Raw genomic sequence first — 16,709 nt, forward strand, 5'->3', positions numbered from 1 at the left:
CCCCATTTTATCCCCTATATACCCTATATAGGTGCCCCCTCCCTTGGGGGGTGTTCATCCTATAGGCCCTATAGGCCCCGCCCCCTCCCCTATAGCCCCGCCCCCCCCCCCCCCCCCCATAGGGGTCTCCCTCCCCAGGCAGCCGCTCGGGCCGGTTCGGGCCGGTTCGGAACCGTTCGGGACCGTTCGGGAGGGTTCGGGGCCGCCCCGAGCGGCTTCGGCTCCTTTCGGAACCATTCGGGAGGGGTCGGGACCGCCAAGGGGGCGGCTTCGGCTCCGTTCGGAACCGTCCGGAACCAGTCGGGAGGGTTCGGCTCCGTTCGGGGGGGGGTTCGGCTCCCTTCAGCCGGGTTCGGGTTCCCTTCGGCTCCTTTCGGCTCCTTTCGGCTCCTTTCGGCCGGGTTCGGCTCCGCTCGGCCCGCTCGGTACGGCAGGTGAGCGCGGGCCCGGCCGGGGCTGGGGGGAGCCGGGGGGGGCTCTGGGGGGGGGGGGGCAAATTTAGGGGAGGGGGGAGAATTTGGGGGGGGGTCTCTGTGCACGGGGGGGGGGCGGCGGGGGGGGTAAGGGCGTGGGGGAGCCCCTGGGGGGGGCGGGAATTGGGGGGGGGGGCTGCAGTGGGGAGGGGGGGGCAGGGAAATGGGTGTGGGGGGGGGGTTGGGGGGGGCTGGGTGGAAATGGGGGGGGGCTGGAGGGGTGGGGGGGGTGAGGGGGGTTGGGGGGGTTATAGGGGGGTGGGGAGGAATTTGGGGGGGTAAAAGGGAATGTTGGGGGGGGAGGGGGGCATATAGGGGGGGTAGGGAGGGTTTTGGGGGGGCTGCAATGCTGGGGGGGGGCTGCCTGTGCTGGGGGGGGGGATTTGGGGGGGCAGTGGTCAGCCTCTGGGGGGGCAGGGGAGGGTCTGGGGGGGGCAATAGGGGGGCAAAGGGGGCAGGTGGGGGGGTGGGGGGGCAATAAGGGGAGCAAAGGGGGGGCAATTGTAGGGCTGGGGGGGGGAGGGGTAGGGCTGGGGGGTGAGGGGTGGGCCTGGGGGGGCAATTGTGGTCCTGGGGGGGCAGTAGAGGAGAAAGGGGGGGCAATTGTGGGTTTTGGGGGGATAATTAGGGGTCTGGAGGGGGGGCAATTAGGGGTACCCACCCCCCAGTGATGACAGCCTTTATGCACTGGGGGGGGCAAGACCCCCCCCCACACCTTGCATTTTGGGGGGGGGGGTCCAGGTGCCCCCCAAATCCCATCTCCCCCCCCCTCAGGCGGCCGGCGCGTGGGGACCCCTTGTGCGACCCCCCCCAGACGCTGCATGGCCCGGCCCCGGCCCCGCCAGGCCCCCGCGCCCCCCCCCTGCACCCCGCTGACCCCCCCGGCCCCCCGGAGCCGCCCAGCAGGTGATGGTGTTGCACAGGGGCTTGCACGAGGGGCGGGGGGTGCATGGGGGGGCGTGCAAGGGGTGGGGAGGGGCGTAACGGCGTGCAGTCGTGAGCACAGCCCCGTGCACGTGTGCAAGCACAGCCCGTGCACACGTGTGCACAGCTGTGTGCACAAGCACAGCCCCATGCACACTTGCAAGCACAACCACGTGCACAGTCGTTAGCACGTCCCCGTGCACACGTGCAAGCACAGCCCCGTGCACAAATGCAACAGTGTGCACAGTCACGAGTGCTGCTGCATGCATGAGCACAGCTCTGTGCACACTTGCGAGCACTATTGCATGCACAGCCATTAGCAAACCGATGCACACTTGCATGCACAGCCCCACGTGCAAATGTGACTACGTGCATGATTGTGAGCATCACCACGTGCATGAGCACGCCCCATGCACGAGCATGCCCCAAGCACGCTTGCAAGCACTGTTGCGTGCACGAAGCCATGCACCCTTGCAAGCACAGCCCTGTGCATGAATGCAATGGCATGCACAATCCTGCGCTCCACCGTATGCACAAGCACAGCCTTGTGCACACTTGTAAGCACTGTCACATGCATGTTCCCGTGCACACGTGCAAGCACAGCCCCGTGCATGAATGCAATGGCGTGCACAATCATGAGCTCCACTGTATGCACAAGCACAACCCTGTGCACACTTGTAAGCACTGTCACAAGCACAGTCGTTAGCACGTCATGCTAACCCCATGCACGCTTGCAAGCACAGCCCCATGCATGAGTGCAACAGCACGTGTGATTGTGAGCACCACTGCATGCACGAGCACAGCCCCATGCACAAATGTAACAGCATGCACGATTGTGAGCACCGCCGTATGCACAAGCACAACCCTGTGCACACTTGCAAGCACAATGTGCCCAGTTGTTAGCACATCTCCGTGCACACGTGCAAGCACAGCCCCTGCACGAGTGCAATGGCATGCACGATCACGAGCATGGCTGCATGCACAAGCACAGCCCTGTGCACATTTGCAAGCTGTGCCATGTGCACAATTGCTAGCACGTCCCCATGCACACGTGCAAGCACAGCTCCATGCACGAGTGAAACAGCATGCATGATGGTGAGCATGCTCATTATCACAAGCACAGCCCCGTGCACACTTGCAGGCACTGCTACCTGCACAAACATTAGCACAATCCTATGCACGCTTGCAAGCACAGCCCCCTGCACAAATGCAACAGCATGCAAGATTACAAGCACAGCCCTGTGCACACTTGCAAGCACTACCACACACAAATGCAATGGTGTGTATGACTGCGAGCACCACTGCCTGCGCAAGCACAGCCCTGTGCACACTTGCATGCACAACCACATGCACAATCATCAGCACAACCCCCTGCAGGCGTGCAAGCCCAGCCCCACGCACGAGCGCAGCACCGTGCGTTGCACAGCCCCGCACCCCTTTGCATGCAAATCCTGAGAGGTTGGGGATGGGGAGGGGGTGGCTGGGGGCGTGCAAAGGCGCTGCCCCCCCCCCCACGCCCCGGTGCCCCCCGCAGGTGGGTGGCCATGTCGGGGGACTACGAGGAGGACGTGTGCCGCAGCGCCCTGCGCCTGGTGCAGGAGCTCTGCTTCGCCCCCCGTGCCCGCGCCCAGCACCAGCAGTGCCTGGAGTTCACCGACCTCCTGCGGCACCGCGGGCACCCCCGGCCCGCCGACGCTGGTGAGGGGGGGTCCTGAGGGGGAGGAGGGGGGTGATCGAGGGGTTGGGGTGGTCCTCAAGAGGGTGGTGGGACCCCAAGAGGGTGAGGAGACACTAAGGAGGGTAGTGGGATCCCAAGGAGGGGTGTGGGGTCCTCAAGAGGGTGGTGGGACCCCAAGAGGATGAGGAGACCCTAAGGAGGGTGATGGGATCCCAAAAAGGGTGGTGGGGTCCTCAAGAGGGTGGTGGGACCCCAAGAGGATGAGGAGACCCTAAGGAGGGTGAGGAGACCCTAAGGAGGGTGGTGGGACCCCAAGAGGATGATGAGACCCTAAGGAGGGTGATGGGATCCCAAAAAGGGTGGTGGGGTCCTCAAGAGGGTGGTGGGACCCCAAGAGGATGAGGAGACCCTAAGGAGGGTGACAGGAACCCAAAAAGGGTGGTGGGGTCCTCAGGAGGGTGGTGGGACCCCAAGAGGATGAGGAGACCCTAAGGAAGGTGGTGGGATCCCAAAAAGGGTGGTGGGGTCCTCAAGAGGGTGGTGGGACCCCAAAGAGGGTGGGGGGACCCTGAGAAGATGGTGAGACCCTAAGGAGGGTGCTGGAAACCCAAAGAGGGGGGTGGGGTCCTCAAGAGGGTGGTGGGAACCCAGGGAGGGTGGTAAGACCTTAAGGGAAATGACAGAGACCCCAAGAGGGTGGTGGGGACCCCAAGAAGGTGATGGGACCCCCAAGTCCTACATCTGGGGACCCCAGGAAGGTGGTGGGCACCCCAGGAATGTAATGGGGACCCCAAGAGGGTGACGGGGACCCTAGGAGGGTGATGGGGACCCCCAGAGGTTGGTGGGGACCACAAAAGGGTGATGGGACCCCAAGAGGATGACAGGGACCTGAGGAAGGTGTCAGGGACCCCCAGAGGGTGACGAGGACCCCAGAAGGGTAAAGGGGACCCCGGGAGGGTGGTGGGGACCCCAAGAAGGTGATGGGACCCCCATGTCCTCCATCTGGGGACCTGAGGGTCATGGTGGGGACCCCAGGAGGGTGTCGGGGACCCCAGAAGGGTATCAGGGACCCCCAGAGGATATCAAGGACCCCCAGAGGGTGTCAGGGACCCCAGGAGGGTATCAGGGACCTCTGGAGGGTGATGAGGACCCCCAGAGGGTGATGGGGACCCCAAGAAGGTGATGGGACCCCCATGTCCTACATCTGGGGACCTGAGGATCACGGTGGGGACCCCAGGAGGGTATCAGGGACCCCAGGAAGGTGTCAGGGACCCCCAGAGGGTGTCAGGGACCCCAGGAAGGTGTCAGGGACCCCAGAGGGTGACGAGAACCCCCGAAGGGTGACGGGGACCCCAAGAAGGTGATGGGACCCCCATGTCCTCCATCTGGGGACCTGAGGATCACAGTGGGGACCCCAGGAGGGTGTCAGGGACCCCAGAGTGTATCAGGGACCCCCAGAGGGTATCAGGGACCCCCAGAGGGTGTCAGGGACCCCAGGAAGGTGTCAGGGACCCCAGGAGGGTGACGAGGACCCCAGAAGGGTAAAGGGGACCCCAGGAGGGTGTCAGGGACCCCAGGAGGGTGTCAGGGACCCCGGAGGGTGACGAGGACCCCCGGAGGGTGACGGAGACCCCCCGGGCCGTCCCCCCCACCCAGACATCTCGGTGAGCCTGCTGTCGGTGATCGTCACCTTCTGCGGCATCGTGCTGCTGGGCGTCTCGCTCTTCGTCTCCTGGAAGCTCTGCTGGGTGCCCTGGCGCGACAAGGGGGGCGCGGGGGCCGCCCCCCGCAAGGAACCCCCCCACCCGACACCTTTCGGGGAACCCGAGCGAGGGGAAGCGGGCGCCGAAGCCCCCGAACGCTCCTACCTGGATATGGGGTCCTGCCCCGAGGCCGCCCTAAAACTGAGCCAGACGTCGCCCGAGCTGCCCCTGGAGCGCGACGGGGCCGGGGGGGCCCTGCCCAGCGCCACCTCCCAGCAGCAGGTGGCGGCGCTGGGACACGGGGGCAGGTGGGGACAGGGACGGGGACACGGGGGGACAGGGGGACCGGGGGACGGGGGGTGGGAGGGGATGGGGTGGGGAGGAGAAGGGGACGGAGTTGGGGTGGATGGGGATGGGGATGGGGATGGGGGTGGGGTGGGGTGGGGTGGGGATTGGGGTGGGGTGGGATTGGGATTGGGATGGGGTTGGGATGGGGATGGGGATGGGGATGGGGATGGGATGGGATGGGATGGGATTGGGATGGGATTGGGATTGGGATTGGGATGAGGATCGGGATGGGATGGGGTGGGGATTGGAATGGGGATGGGGATGGGGATTGGGATGGGATTGGGATGAGGATTGGGATGGGATGGGGTGGGATTGGAATGGGAATGAGGATGGGGTTGGGATGGGGGTAGGGTTGGGTGGGGATGGAATGGGATGGGGATGGGATGGGGTGGGATGGGGATGGAGTGGGGATTGGGATGAGGATTGGGATGGATGGGGATGGGATGGGATGGGGATGGAGGTGGGAATGGGGTTGGGTGGGGATGGAATGGGGAGGGGATGGAATAGGATTGGGATGGGGATAGGGTGGGGAAGGGGATGGGATGCAGATAGAATGGGATGGGGATTGGAATGGGATAGGGATCGGACGGCAATTGGGATGTGATAAAGATGGGATGGGGATTGGGAGGGATGGGATTGGGATTGGGATTGAGATTGGAATAGGGTTGAATGGCAATGGGGTGGGGTGGAGATTGGGATGGGATGGGATGGGATGGGATGGGATGGGATGGGATGGGATGGGATGGGAGGATGTGGGGACGGTGATTGGGATGGAGATGGGAATGGGGTTGGGTCGGGATGGAATGGGAGGGGAGGGGATTGGGATTGGGATTGGGGATTGGGGATGGGAATAGGGTGGGGACTGGGATGGGGACGGGGTGAACATGGAGATGGAGACAGACGGGGGCTGCGTGACATGGGGACGGGACTGGCACGGGGATGGGGGTCCGCAAGGACACGTGGGGGGGCAGCCGGAGACCCCACCCCATCTCCATCACCACCCCTTTTCCCCCCCCCAGACACCCCCCGGCCCCCCGCCCGTCCAGCCCGGACCCCCCGAACCTTTTCGAGGAGAAACCCGAGCAAAGCACCAGCATCGGCCAGATCCAACCCGAGCTCTACCAGCCCGGCGAGGGCGAAGCTCGGCGTGGGGGCGCGGGGGGCGCCGGGGGGGGGACGCCCTGCGGGCGGCTGAGCGTCGCCCTGCGCTACGCCTACGGCACCGAGCAGCTGGTGGTGAGGGTCCTGCGCGCCCGCGACCTCCCCGCCAAGGACGCCAACGGCTTCTCCGACCCCTACGTCAAGATGTACCTGCTGCCCGACCGCAAGAAGAAATTCCAGACCAAGGTGCACCGGCGGACGCTCAACCCCGTCTTCGACGAGACCTTCAGCTTCGGGGTGCCCTTCGCCGAGCTGCCCGCCCGCCGCCTGCACTTCAGCGTCTACGACTTCGACCGCTTCTCGCGGCACGACCTGATCGGGCAGGTGGTGCTGGATAACCTGCTGGAGGCGGCCGAGCGCGACGGCGAGACGCCCATCTGGAGGGACATCCTGGAGGCCACCGCGGTGAGGCGGCCGCCGGGGGGGTGGATGGGGACGCTGGTGGGCTCCGGTGCGGGTGCGTGTCTGCAGATGTGTTCAACGGGAGGCGTTTGCAGCCTCAGTTGGAGATGCATTTGCACCTCTGTTCTCACATTCGTTTGCAGATGCATTTGCAGAATTTGTTCGCAGCCTTATTTGCAGGTGCATTTGCACCTCTGTTCTCACATACGCTTGTAGATGCATGTGCAGATGCATTTGCAGCCTCAGTTGCAGGCACATTTGCACTGCTGGTCTCACATGCATTTATAGATGCATTTGCAGGATGTGTTTGCAGATGTGTTCATGGGATGCATTTGCAGCCCTGGTTGCGGATGCATTTGCGCCTCTTGTCTCAAATGCATTTGGAGATGCATTTGTGGGATGCATTTGCAGCCTCAGTTGCAGACACATTTATACCTCTGGTCTCACATGCATTTGTAGTATTTGTAGTACATTCACTTGCAGGTGCATTTGCAGGATGCCTTTATAACATTGGTTGCAGGCGCACTTGTACCTTGTTTCACATGCATTTGCAGATAGATTTGTGTATGCATTTGCAGATGCATTTGTTTGATGCAAGTTTGCAAGACACCAATTGTACATACATTTGCAAATGCATTTCCGTATGTGTTTGCAGGATGCATTTGCAGCCTCAATTGTAGGTTAATTTTCACCTCTGGTTTCATGTGCATTTGCAGAATGTATTTGCAGATGAATTTGTGAGACATGTTTGTAAGACACCATTTGTAGATGCATTTGCAGATACATTCATTGGATGCATTTGCAGCCTTGCTTGCAGATGCATTTGTATCTCTTGTCTCGTGTTCATTTGCAAATGCATTTGCAGATGCATTTGCAGATGCATTTGCAAGACATGTTTGCAAGACACCAACTGTACATACATTTGCAGATGTATTTGTAGGATGTTTGCAGGATGTGTTTGCAGGATGTGTTTGCAAAATGCATTTGCAAATGCATTCATGGGATGCATTTGCAGCCTCAGTTTCAGATGCATTTGCACTTCTGGTCTCACCTGCATTTGTAGGATGCATTTGCAGATTTTTTAGTGAGACTTGTTTGCAAGACACCATTTGTAGATGCATCTGCAGATACTTTTGCCAAATGCATTTGCATCCTTGATTGCAGGCAGACTCATTTACACTTTTATTCTCACTTTCATTTGTAGATGCATTTGCAGGATGTGTTTGAACATTTGTAGGATGTGTTTGCAGAATGCATTTGCAGCCTTGGTTGCAGGTGCATTTGCACCTCTAGTCTCATGCATTTGTAAATGCCTTTGTGAGACATGTCTGCAAGACAACACTTGTAGATGCATTTGTAGATACATTTGCAGATGTGTTTGCAAGATGCATTTTCAGGGTACCTTTGGAGCCTCGGTTGCAGATGCATTTGTACCCCTATTCTCACGTACATTTGTAGATGCATTTGCAGGATACATTTGCATCCTCGATCGCAGATGCATTTGTACCTCTGGTCTCATGTGCATTTGGAGATGAATTTGCAAGACATGCTTGCAAGACACCATTTGCAGGATGCACTTGCAGATGGTTTTGCAGGATGCATTTGCATCCTTGATTGAAGACTCATTTGTACCTCTGGTCTCACATGCATTTGTAGATGCATTTGAAAGATGTATTTGCAGATGTGTTCATGGGATGCATTTGCAGATGCATTTGCAGCCTCAATTGCAGATGCATTTGTATCCCCTGTCTCAATTGCATTTGTAGATGCATTTTCAGGACGCATTTGCAACCTTGATTGCAGAAGCTCTGCAATCAAAATCAAATGCACCTCTGGTCTTACATGCCTTTTCAGATGTTTTTTTTTGCAGATGCAGATCTGTTTGCAAGACATGTTTACAAAGCATTATTTGTAGATGCACTTGCAGATGTATTTGCAGGATGCACTTGCAGCCTTGGTTGCAGATGCATGTGCACCTCTGGTCTCACATGCATTTGCAGGTGCATTTGCAGGTGCATTTGCAGATATGTTTGTAAGACAATATTTATAGATGCATCTATACCTCTCGTTTCACAAATATTTTCATACATTTGCCGGATGTGTTTGCAGACTCAAATGCAGATGCATTTGCAGTCTGGTCTCACATGCATTTGAGGATGCGTTTGCAGAATGGGTTTGCAGTCTTGGTTGTGGATGCATTTGTTCCTCTGGTTTTGCATGCACATGCAGGTGCATTTGGAGAAGTGTTTGCGAGAAATGTTTGCAAGACATCGTTTGTAGGTGCATTTGTAGCTCAGATCTCATTAGCATTTGTAGATGCATTTGTAGATGCATTTGCAAAACATGCTTGCAAGACAACATTTTGAAGATACATTTGCAGCTCTGGTCTTACGTTAATTTGAGGATGTGTTTGCAGAATGTTTTTGCAGTCTTGGTTACAGATGTTTGTACCTCTGGTTTAACATGTGCATTTACAGGATGCATTTACAGATATGTTTGCAAGACATGTTTACAAAACATCATTTATAGATGCATTTTTATCTCTGCTCTCGCATCTATTTGCAGATACCTCTGTAGATGCATTTGCGGGATGCATTTGTAGCTTCAAATGCAGATGCATTTGTCCCTCTGGTCTCACATGCATTTGCAGATGTATTTGCAGGATGCATTCGCAAGATACCTTTGCCACATCATTTGCAGATGTATTTGTAGCTCCATTCACACATGCATTTGATGCTCCAGTCGCACGTGCAGATGCAGTTGCAGGGTGCATTAGTACTGTCGTTTTCAGATAAATTTACAGCTCTTGTCACAGATGCATTTGCAGATGCACTTGAGGATGCATTTGCAGCTCCGGTCACACATTTTTTCATTTATATTTGCATGCATTACTGGTCATGGACACATTTGAAAATGTATTTGGAAGACATTTACAGCCTTCATTGCAGATGCACTTGCAGCCTCATTTGCAGATGCATTTGCAGCCTCACTTGCAGATGCATTTGCAAATGCTGCTCCAGATGCAGGTGCATTTACAAATGCATCATGGCCTTGTTTGCAGATGCATTTGCAGCTCCAGTTGCGGGTGCATTTGCAGCTCCAGCCCTACATGCACTTGCAGATGCCTTTGCAGCTGTGCTCATGGATGCATTTCCAGGTGCATCGGCAGATGCATTGCCAGCCTTGTTTGCAGACACATTTTTCCTTCAGCTACAGGTGCGTTTGTAGATGCATTTGCAGCGCCACTCGCAGGTGCATTTGCAGATGTGCTTGCAAATGCATCGTCAGTCTTGCCTGATGTGTTTGCACCTCTGGCTGCGCTCGCAGCCTGGGTTGCAGACGTGCGTGCACATTTGCACGTGCATTGCCAGCCTCGTTTGGAGGCGCGTGTGCAGTTCAGTCCCGGAGCAGGAGCTGAACCCCAACCAGAAGCATCCCCTACCCGTGACCTCTGACCCCCCTGTGATCCCTGACCCCATCGACCTCCGACCTCACTGTGACCCCTGATCCCTTTGCCCCCATCCCCAAACCTGGTGCCACCCCCAACCTCCCCCGTCCCCTTTCCCCCCGGACCCATCCCCAAACCTGATGCCCGCTGACCCCACTGATCTTTGACCCCATGACCTTGGACTCCGCTGACCTTTGACCCCTGCTGCCCTTTGCCCCCGGCAGGAGAAGGCGGACCTGGGGGAGGTGAACTTCTCGCTGTGCTACCTGCCCACGGCCGGGCGCCTGACGGTCACCGTCATCCGCGCCTCCAACCTGCGCGCCATGGACCTGACCGGCTTCTCGGGTGAGAGGGGACACGGGGACCCCCGGGGACACGGGGACACGGGGGGGACATGGGGACACGGAGGGACGTGGGGACATTGCAGGACATGGGGACACGGCAGGATAAGGGGATGTGGAGGGATGTGGGGACACAGGAGGACACGGAGGACATAAGGGCGCTGGGGGACGTGGCGTGTCCAACTTGTCCCCATGAGATGACCATGGGGTGGCTGCAGGGCACCATGGGGTGGCCATGGGGCTCTGTAGGACACCATGGGATGGCTGTAGGGCACCATGGGATGACCATAGGGCACCATGGGGTGGCCATGGGGCTCTGTAGGACACCATGGGATGGCATAGGGTGCTGTAGGACACCATGGGATGGCCGTGGGGCTCTCTAGGACACCATGGGATGGCAGAGGGCTCTATAGGGCACCATGGGATGACCATGGGACACCATGGGATGGCCATGGGGCTCTATAGGACACCAAGGGATGGCAATGGGGCACCATGGGCTGGCCATGGGGCTCTGTAGGACACCATGGGATGGCTGTAGGGCACCATGGGATAACCATGGGGCACCATGGGATGGCCGTGGGGCTCTATAGGGCACCGTGGGATGACCATAGGGCACCATGGGGTGGCCGTGGGGCTCTATAGGACACCATGGGATGACCATAGGGCACCATAGGATGGCCATAGGGTTCTATAGGGCACCATGGGATGACCATGGGTCACCACAGGATGGCTGTAGGGCACCATGGGATGACCATGGGGCACCATGGGATGGCTGTGGGGCTCTGTAGGACACCATGGGATGACCATGGGGCACCATGGGATGGCCGTGGGGCTCTGTAGGACACATGGGATGGCGGAGGGCTCTATAGGGCACCAAGGAATGATGGTAGGGAACCATGGGATGGCCGTGGGGCTCTCTAGGACACCATGGGATGGCTGTGGGGCTCTGTAGGACACCACAGGATGACCATAGGGCACCATGGGGTGGCCATGGAGCTCTCTAGGACACCATGGGACGGAGGAAGGCTCTATAGGGCACCATGGGATGATGGTAGGGAACAATGGGATGACCGTGGGGCTCTATAGGACACCATAGGATGGCTGTAGGACACCATGGGATGGCCATGGGGCTCTATAGGACACCAAGGGATGGCAATGGGGCACCATGGGATGGCCGTGGGGCTCTGTAGGACACCATGGGATGACCATGGGACACCATGGGATGACCATAGGGCACCATGGGATGGCGGAGGGCTCTATAGGGCACCATGGGATGATGGTAGGGAACAATGGGATGGCCGTGGGGCTCTGTAGGACACCATGGGATGGCTGTAGGGCACCATGGGATGACCATGGGTCACCACGGGATGGCCGTGGGGCTCTGTAGGACACCATGGGATGGCTGTAGGGCACCATGGGATGACCATGGGTCACCACGGGATGGCCGTGGGGCTCTGTAGGACACCAAGGGATGGCTGTAGGGCACCATGGGATGACCACGGGTCACCACGGGATGGCCGTGGGGCTCTGAGATGCCGTCAAACGGCCGCGGGGCGCCGTGGTGGCGGCCGTGGGGCTTTAGGGGGGTGCCGTGGGGCTGCCCCCCCCCAGACCCCTACGTGAAGGCCTCGCTGATGGCGGAGGGCCGGCGGCTGAAGAAGCGCAAGACGTCCATCAAGAAGAACACCCTGAACCCCAGCTACAACGAGGCGCTGGTGTTCGACGTCCCGCACGAGAGCGTGCACCACGTCAGCCTCACCATCGCCGTGGTCGACTACGACTGGTGAGGGGGTCGGCGCCCTCGTGCCGGGGGTCCTGCCCCGTCTCGGGGTGGTCCCGAGCACGTCTGGGTCCCCTTGGGGGGGAGCACGGGAAGGTTTCGGGGTCGCCGGGCTGTTGAGTCCCCGTGTTGGGGTGATCCTGTTCACCTGGGTCACCTTGGTGGGCACGGGGAGCGTTTGGGGTCCCCAGGCACTTGGGTCCTCGTATTGGGGTGACCCCTTGACATTTTGGTTCCGGTGGGGGGCATGGGGAGCTTTTAGGGTCCCCAGGTACTTGGGTCCCCATATTGAGGGGACTCTCGAACATCTGTGTGTCATTGGGGGGCATGGGGAGCTTTTGGGGTCCCCAGGTACTTGGGTCCCCATATTGGGGTGACCCCTGGACATCTGGGTCCCCTTGGTGGGCAGAGGGAGGATTTAGGGTCCCTGGGCACTTGGGTCCCCATATTGGGGTGACCCCTTGACATTTTGGTTCCATTGGGAGGCATGGGGAGCTTTTAGGGTCCCTAGGTACTTGGGTCCCCATACTGGGGTGACCCATGGACATCTGTGTCCCCTTGGTGGGCATGGGGAGCATTTGGGGTCCCCAGACATCCAGGTCCCTGTATTGGGGTGACCCTGGACATCTGGATCCCCTTGGTGGGCCGAGGGAGTATTTGGGGTCCCCAGGTACTTGGGTCCCCATATTGAGGGGACTCTCAAACATCTGGGTGTCATTGGGGGGCATGGGGAGCTTTTGGGGTCCCCAAGCACTTGGGTCCCCCTATTGGGGTGACCCCTGGACATCTGGGTCCCCTTGGTGGGCATGGGGAGCGTTTTGGGGTCCCAAGGCACCTGGGTCGCCACATTGGGGTTTCTCCCGGACATTTGGGTCCCGCTGATGGTCACGGGGAGCTTTTGGGGTCCCGGGGGTGTCCCCGGTCCCCTGGGTGCCACCGTGGCTCCCGCAGCATCGGGCACAACGAGGTGATCGGGATGTGCCGGGTGGGCAGCGACGCCGAGGGGCCGGGCCGCGAGCACTGGGCCGAGATGTTGGCCAACCCCCGCAAACCCATCGAGCACTGGCACACGCTGGTCGAGGTGAGACCCCCCCGGCACCCATGGGACCCCCCCCGGCACCCATGGGACCCCCCCAGCACCCATGGGACCCCCCAGCACCAATGGGATCCCCCAGTACCCATAGGATATACCCCAATGTCTATAGGATTGCCTGGCTCCCATGGGACCTCTTGTCACCCATGGGACCCCCCAGCACCCATAGGACCCCCCTGGCACCCATGGGACCCCCCAGCACCCATGGGACCCCCCAGCACCAATGGGATCCCCCAGTACCCATAGGATATCCCCCAATGTCTATAGGATTGCCTGGCACCCATGGGACCCCTTGTCACCTATGAGACCCCCCAGCACCCATGGGATCTCCCAGCACCCATAGGACCCCCCCGGCACCCATAGGACCCCGTGGCACCCATAGGACACCCCTGGCACCCATAGGAACCCTCACCACCCATAGGACCCCCCTCGGTACCCATAGGATCACCTGGCTTCCCTGGGACCCCTTGGCACCCATGGGACCCAACAGTACCCATGGGATCCTCCTGGCACCTATGTTAATCCCCTGGCACCCATGGGATCCCCCAGCACCCATAGGACACCCCCAGTACTCATAGGGTATCCCTAATGTCTATAGGATCACCTGGCTCTCATGGGACCCCTTGGCACCCATGAGACCCCCCCAGCACCCAAAGGACATCCCCAATCCCCATAGGAACTCCCAGCACCCATGGGACCCCCCTGGCACCCATGGGAACCCCCAGCACCCATAGGACCCCCCTGGCACCCATGGGACACCCCTCCCCTGGCACCTATAGGACATCCCCAATACGCATAGGACCACCCCCCCAGCACCCATAGGACCCCCCAGCACCCATGGGACCCCCCTGGCACCCATGGGACCCCCCAGCACCCCGGGGGCACCCATGCAGCCGTGCATGGGTGCACGATCGTGTAAACGTCCCCGTGCGAGTGTCTTTGTCCCCTGCGAGGGTCCCCATGTGAGGGACCCCATAACGTGGCCCCATAAAGTGTCCCCTTGTGGGGGTCCCTGTCCCTGGGCAAGGGTCCCCATCCCCGTGTGGGTGTCCCCATACGAGTGTCCCTGTCCCCATACAAGTGTCCCCATCCCCACACAAGTGTCCCCATATGAGCGTCCCCATACGATTGTCCCCATCCCTATAAAACTGTCCCCGTCCCATACGAGTGTCCCCATCCCTGCACGGGTGTCCCCATACAAGTGTCCCCATCCTGATGTGGGCGTCCCCATACTATTGTCCCCGTCCCCATACGAGTGTCCCCGTCCCTATATGGGTGTCCCCGACCCTATATGGGTGTCCCCGTCCCCATACGGGTGTCCCTGTCCCCATACAAGTGTCCCTGTCCCCATATGGGTGTCCCCCTTCCCATACGGGTGTCCCCATACAAGTGTCCCCGTCCCCATACGGGTGTCCCCGTCCCCATACGTGTGTCCCCGTCCCCATACAAGTGTCCCCGTCCCCATAAGAGTGTCCCCGTCCCCATACGGGTGTTCCTGTCCCCATATGAGTGTCCCTGTACCCATATGGGTGTCCCCATCCCCATACGGGTGTCCCCGTCCCTATATGGGTGTCCCCGTCCCCATGCGGGTGTCCCCGTGCGAGTGTCCCTGTCCCCATACGGGTGTCCCCATCCTGATGTGGGTGTCCCCATACAATTGTCCCTGTCCCCATACGGGTGTCCCCATCCCCATATGAGTGTCCCCATCCCCATACGGGTGTCCCCATCCCCATATGAGTGTCCCCGTCCCCATACGGGTGTCCCCATACAAGTGTCCCCGTCCCCATATAGGTGTCCCCGTCCCCATACAATTGTCCCTGTCCCCATATGAGCGTCCCTGTCCCCATATGGGTGTCCCTGTCCCCATACGGGTGTCCCCATACGGGTGTCCCCGTCCCCAAATGGGTGTCCCTGTCCCCATATGGGTGTCCCCGTCCCCATATGGGTGTCCCCATACGGGTGTCCCTGTCCCCATACGGGTGTCCCCGTCCCCATACGGGTGTCCCCATACGGGTGTCCCCGTCCCCAAATGGGTGTCCCTGTCCCCATACGGGTGTCCCCGTCCCCAAATGGGTGTCCCTGTCCCCATATGGGTGTCCCCATCCCCATACGGGTGTCCCCATACGGGTGTCCCCGTCCCCAAATGGGTGTCCCCGTCCCCATACGGGTGTCCCCATACAAGTGTCCCCGTCCCCATATAGGTGTCCCCGTCCCCATACAATTGTCCCTGTCCCCATATGAGCGTCCCTGTCCCCATATGGGTGTCCCTGTCCCCATACGGGTGTCCCCATACGGGTGTCCCCGTCCCCATACGGGTGTCCCCACACGGGTGTCCCCGTCCCCAAATGGGTGTCCCTGTCCCCATATGGGTGTCCCCATCCCCATACGGGTGTCCCTGTCCCCATATGGGTGTCCCCGTCCCCATACGGGTGTCCCCGTCCCGGTGCAGGAGAAGGCGCTGGGGCTGGCGGCCAAGGGGACGGCGCGGGACAAACCCAGCATCGTGGTGGAGCCTGACTGAGCCCCAGCGAGCCGGTACTGGGAGCACTGGGAGCACTGGGAGCGGCACCGAGGGCTCTGGGAGGGACCGGGGAGGCATTGGGCCATACTGGAGGGCACTGGGCCATACTGGAGGGCACGGGGCAAACTGGGAGAGGGCACTGGGAGCGCTCTGTACCACACTGGGAGGTTACTGGGGCATGCTTGGGGCCACTGGGCCATACTGGGAGAGCATTGAGCCATACTGGGAGGGTTCTGGGTCATGCTGGGAGGGCATGGGGCCATACTGGGGTGGCACTGGGCCATGCTGGAGGGCACTGGGCCATACTGGAGGGGACACTACTATATGGGGCCATACTGGGAGGGCACTGGAGAGCATGTGGACATACTGGAAGAGAACTGGGCCATACTGGGAGGCTGCTGGGTCATACAGAGAGGGCATTTTACCATACTGGGGAGCACTGGGCCATACTGGGAGGGCCACTGGACTGTACTGGGGGCCACTGGGCCATATCGAGGGTCATTGGGCCATACTGGAGGGCACTGGGCTGTACTGGGGGGCTCTGGGCTGTACTGGGAGCACACTTTACCATACTGGGAGGGCACTGGGCCATACTGGGAGGGCACTTTACCATACTGGGAGAGCACTTTACCATACTGGGAGGGCACTTTACCATACTGGGGGACATGGGGCCATACTGGGAGGGAACTGGGCCATACTGGGAGCACACCTTACCATATCGGGAGGCACTGGGCCATACTGGGAGGGCACTTTACCATACTGGGAGAGCACTTTACCATACTGGGGGGCACTGGGCCATACTGGGAGATCACTCTACCATACTGGGAGGGCACTTTA

The 16,709-nt window shown here is 59.8% G+C and overlaps 1 protein-coding gene across 1 annotated transcript; it reads left to right on the plus strand.

Moving 5' to 3' along the window:
* Positions 1-2,941: 2,941 nt before the first annotated feature.
* SYT3 (synaptotagmin 3) lies at positions 2,942-15,872 on the plus strand (the record flags this gene model as incomplete). The annotated part of the gene is made up of 7 exons (XM_084307085.1): positions 2,942-3,095; positions 4,732-5,086; positions 6,146-6,692; positions 10,362-10,482; positions 12,090-12,261; positions 13,210-13,339; positions 15,801-15,872. The coding sequence occupies 7 exons, from the start codon at positions 2,942-2,944 to the stop codon at positions 15,870-15,872; spliced, it is 1,551 nt and encodes a 516-aa protein (XP_084163211.1).
* Positions 15,873-16,709: the final 837 nt, after the last annotated feature.

Source organism: Netta rufina (assembly GCF_964035555.1).
Source record: "Netta rufina genome assembly, contig: SCAFFOLD_132, whole genome shotgun sequence".
NCBI classification, from domain to species: Eukaryota; Metazoa; Chordata; class Aves; order Anseriformes; family Anatidae; genus Netta; species Netta rufina.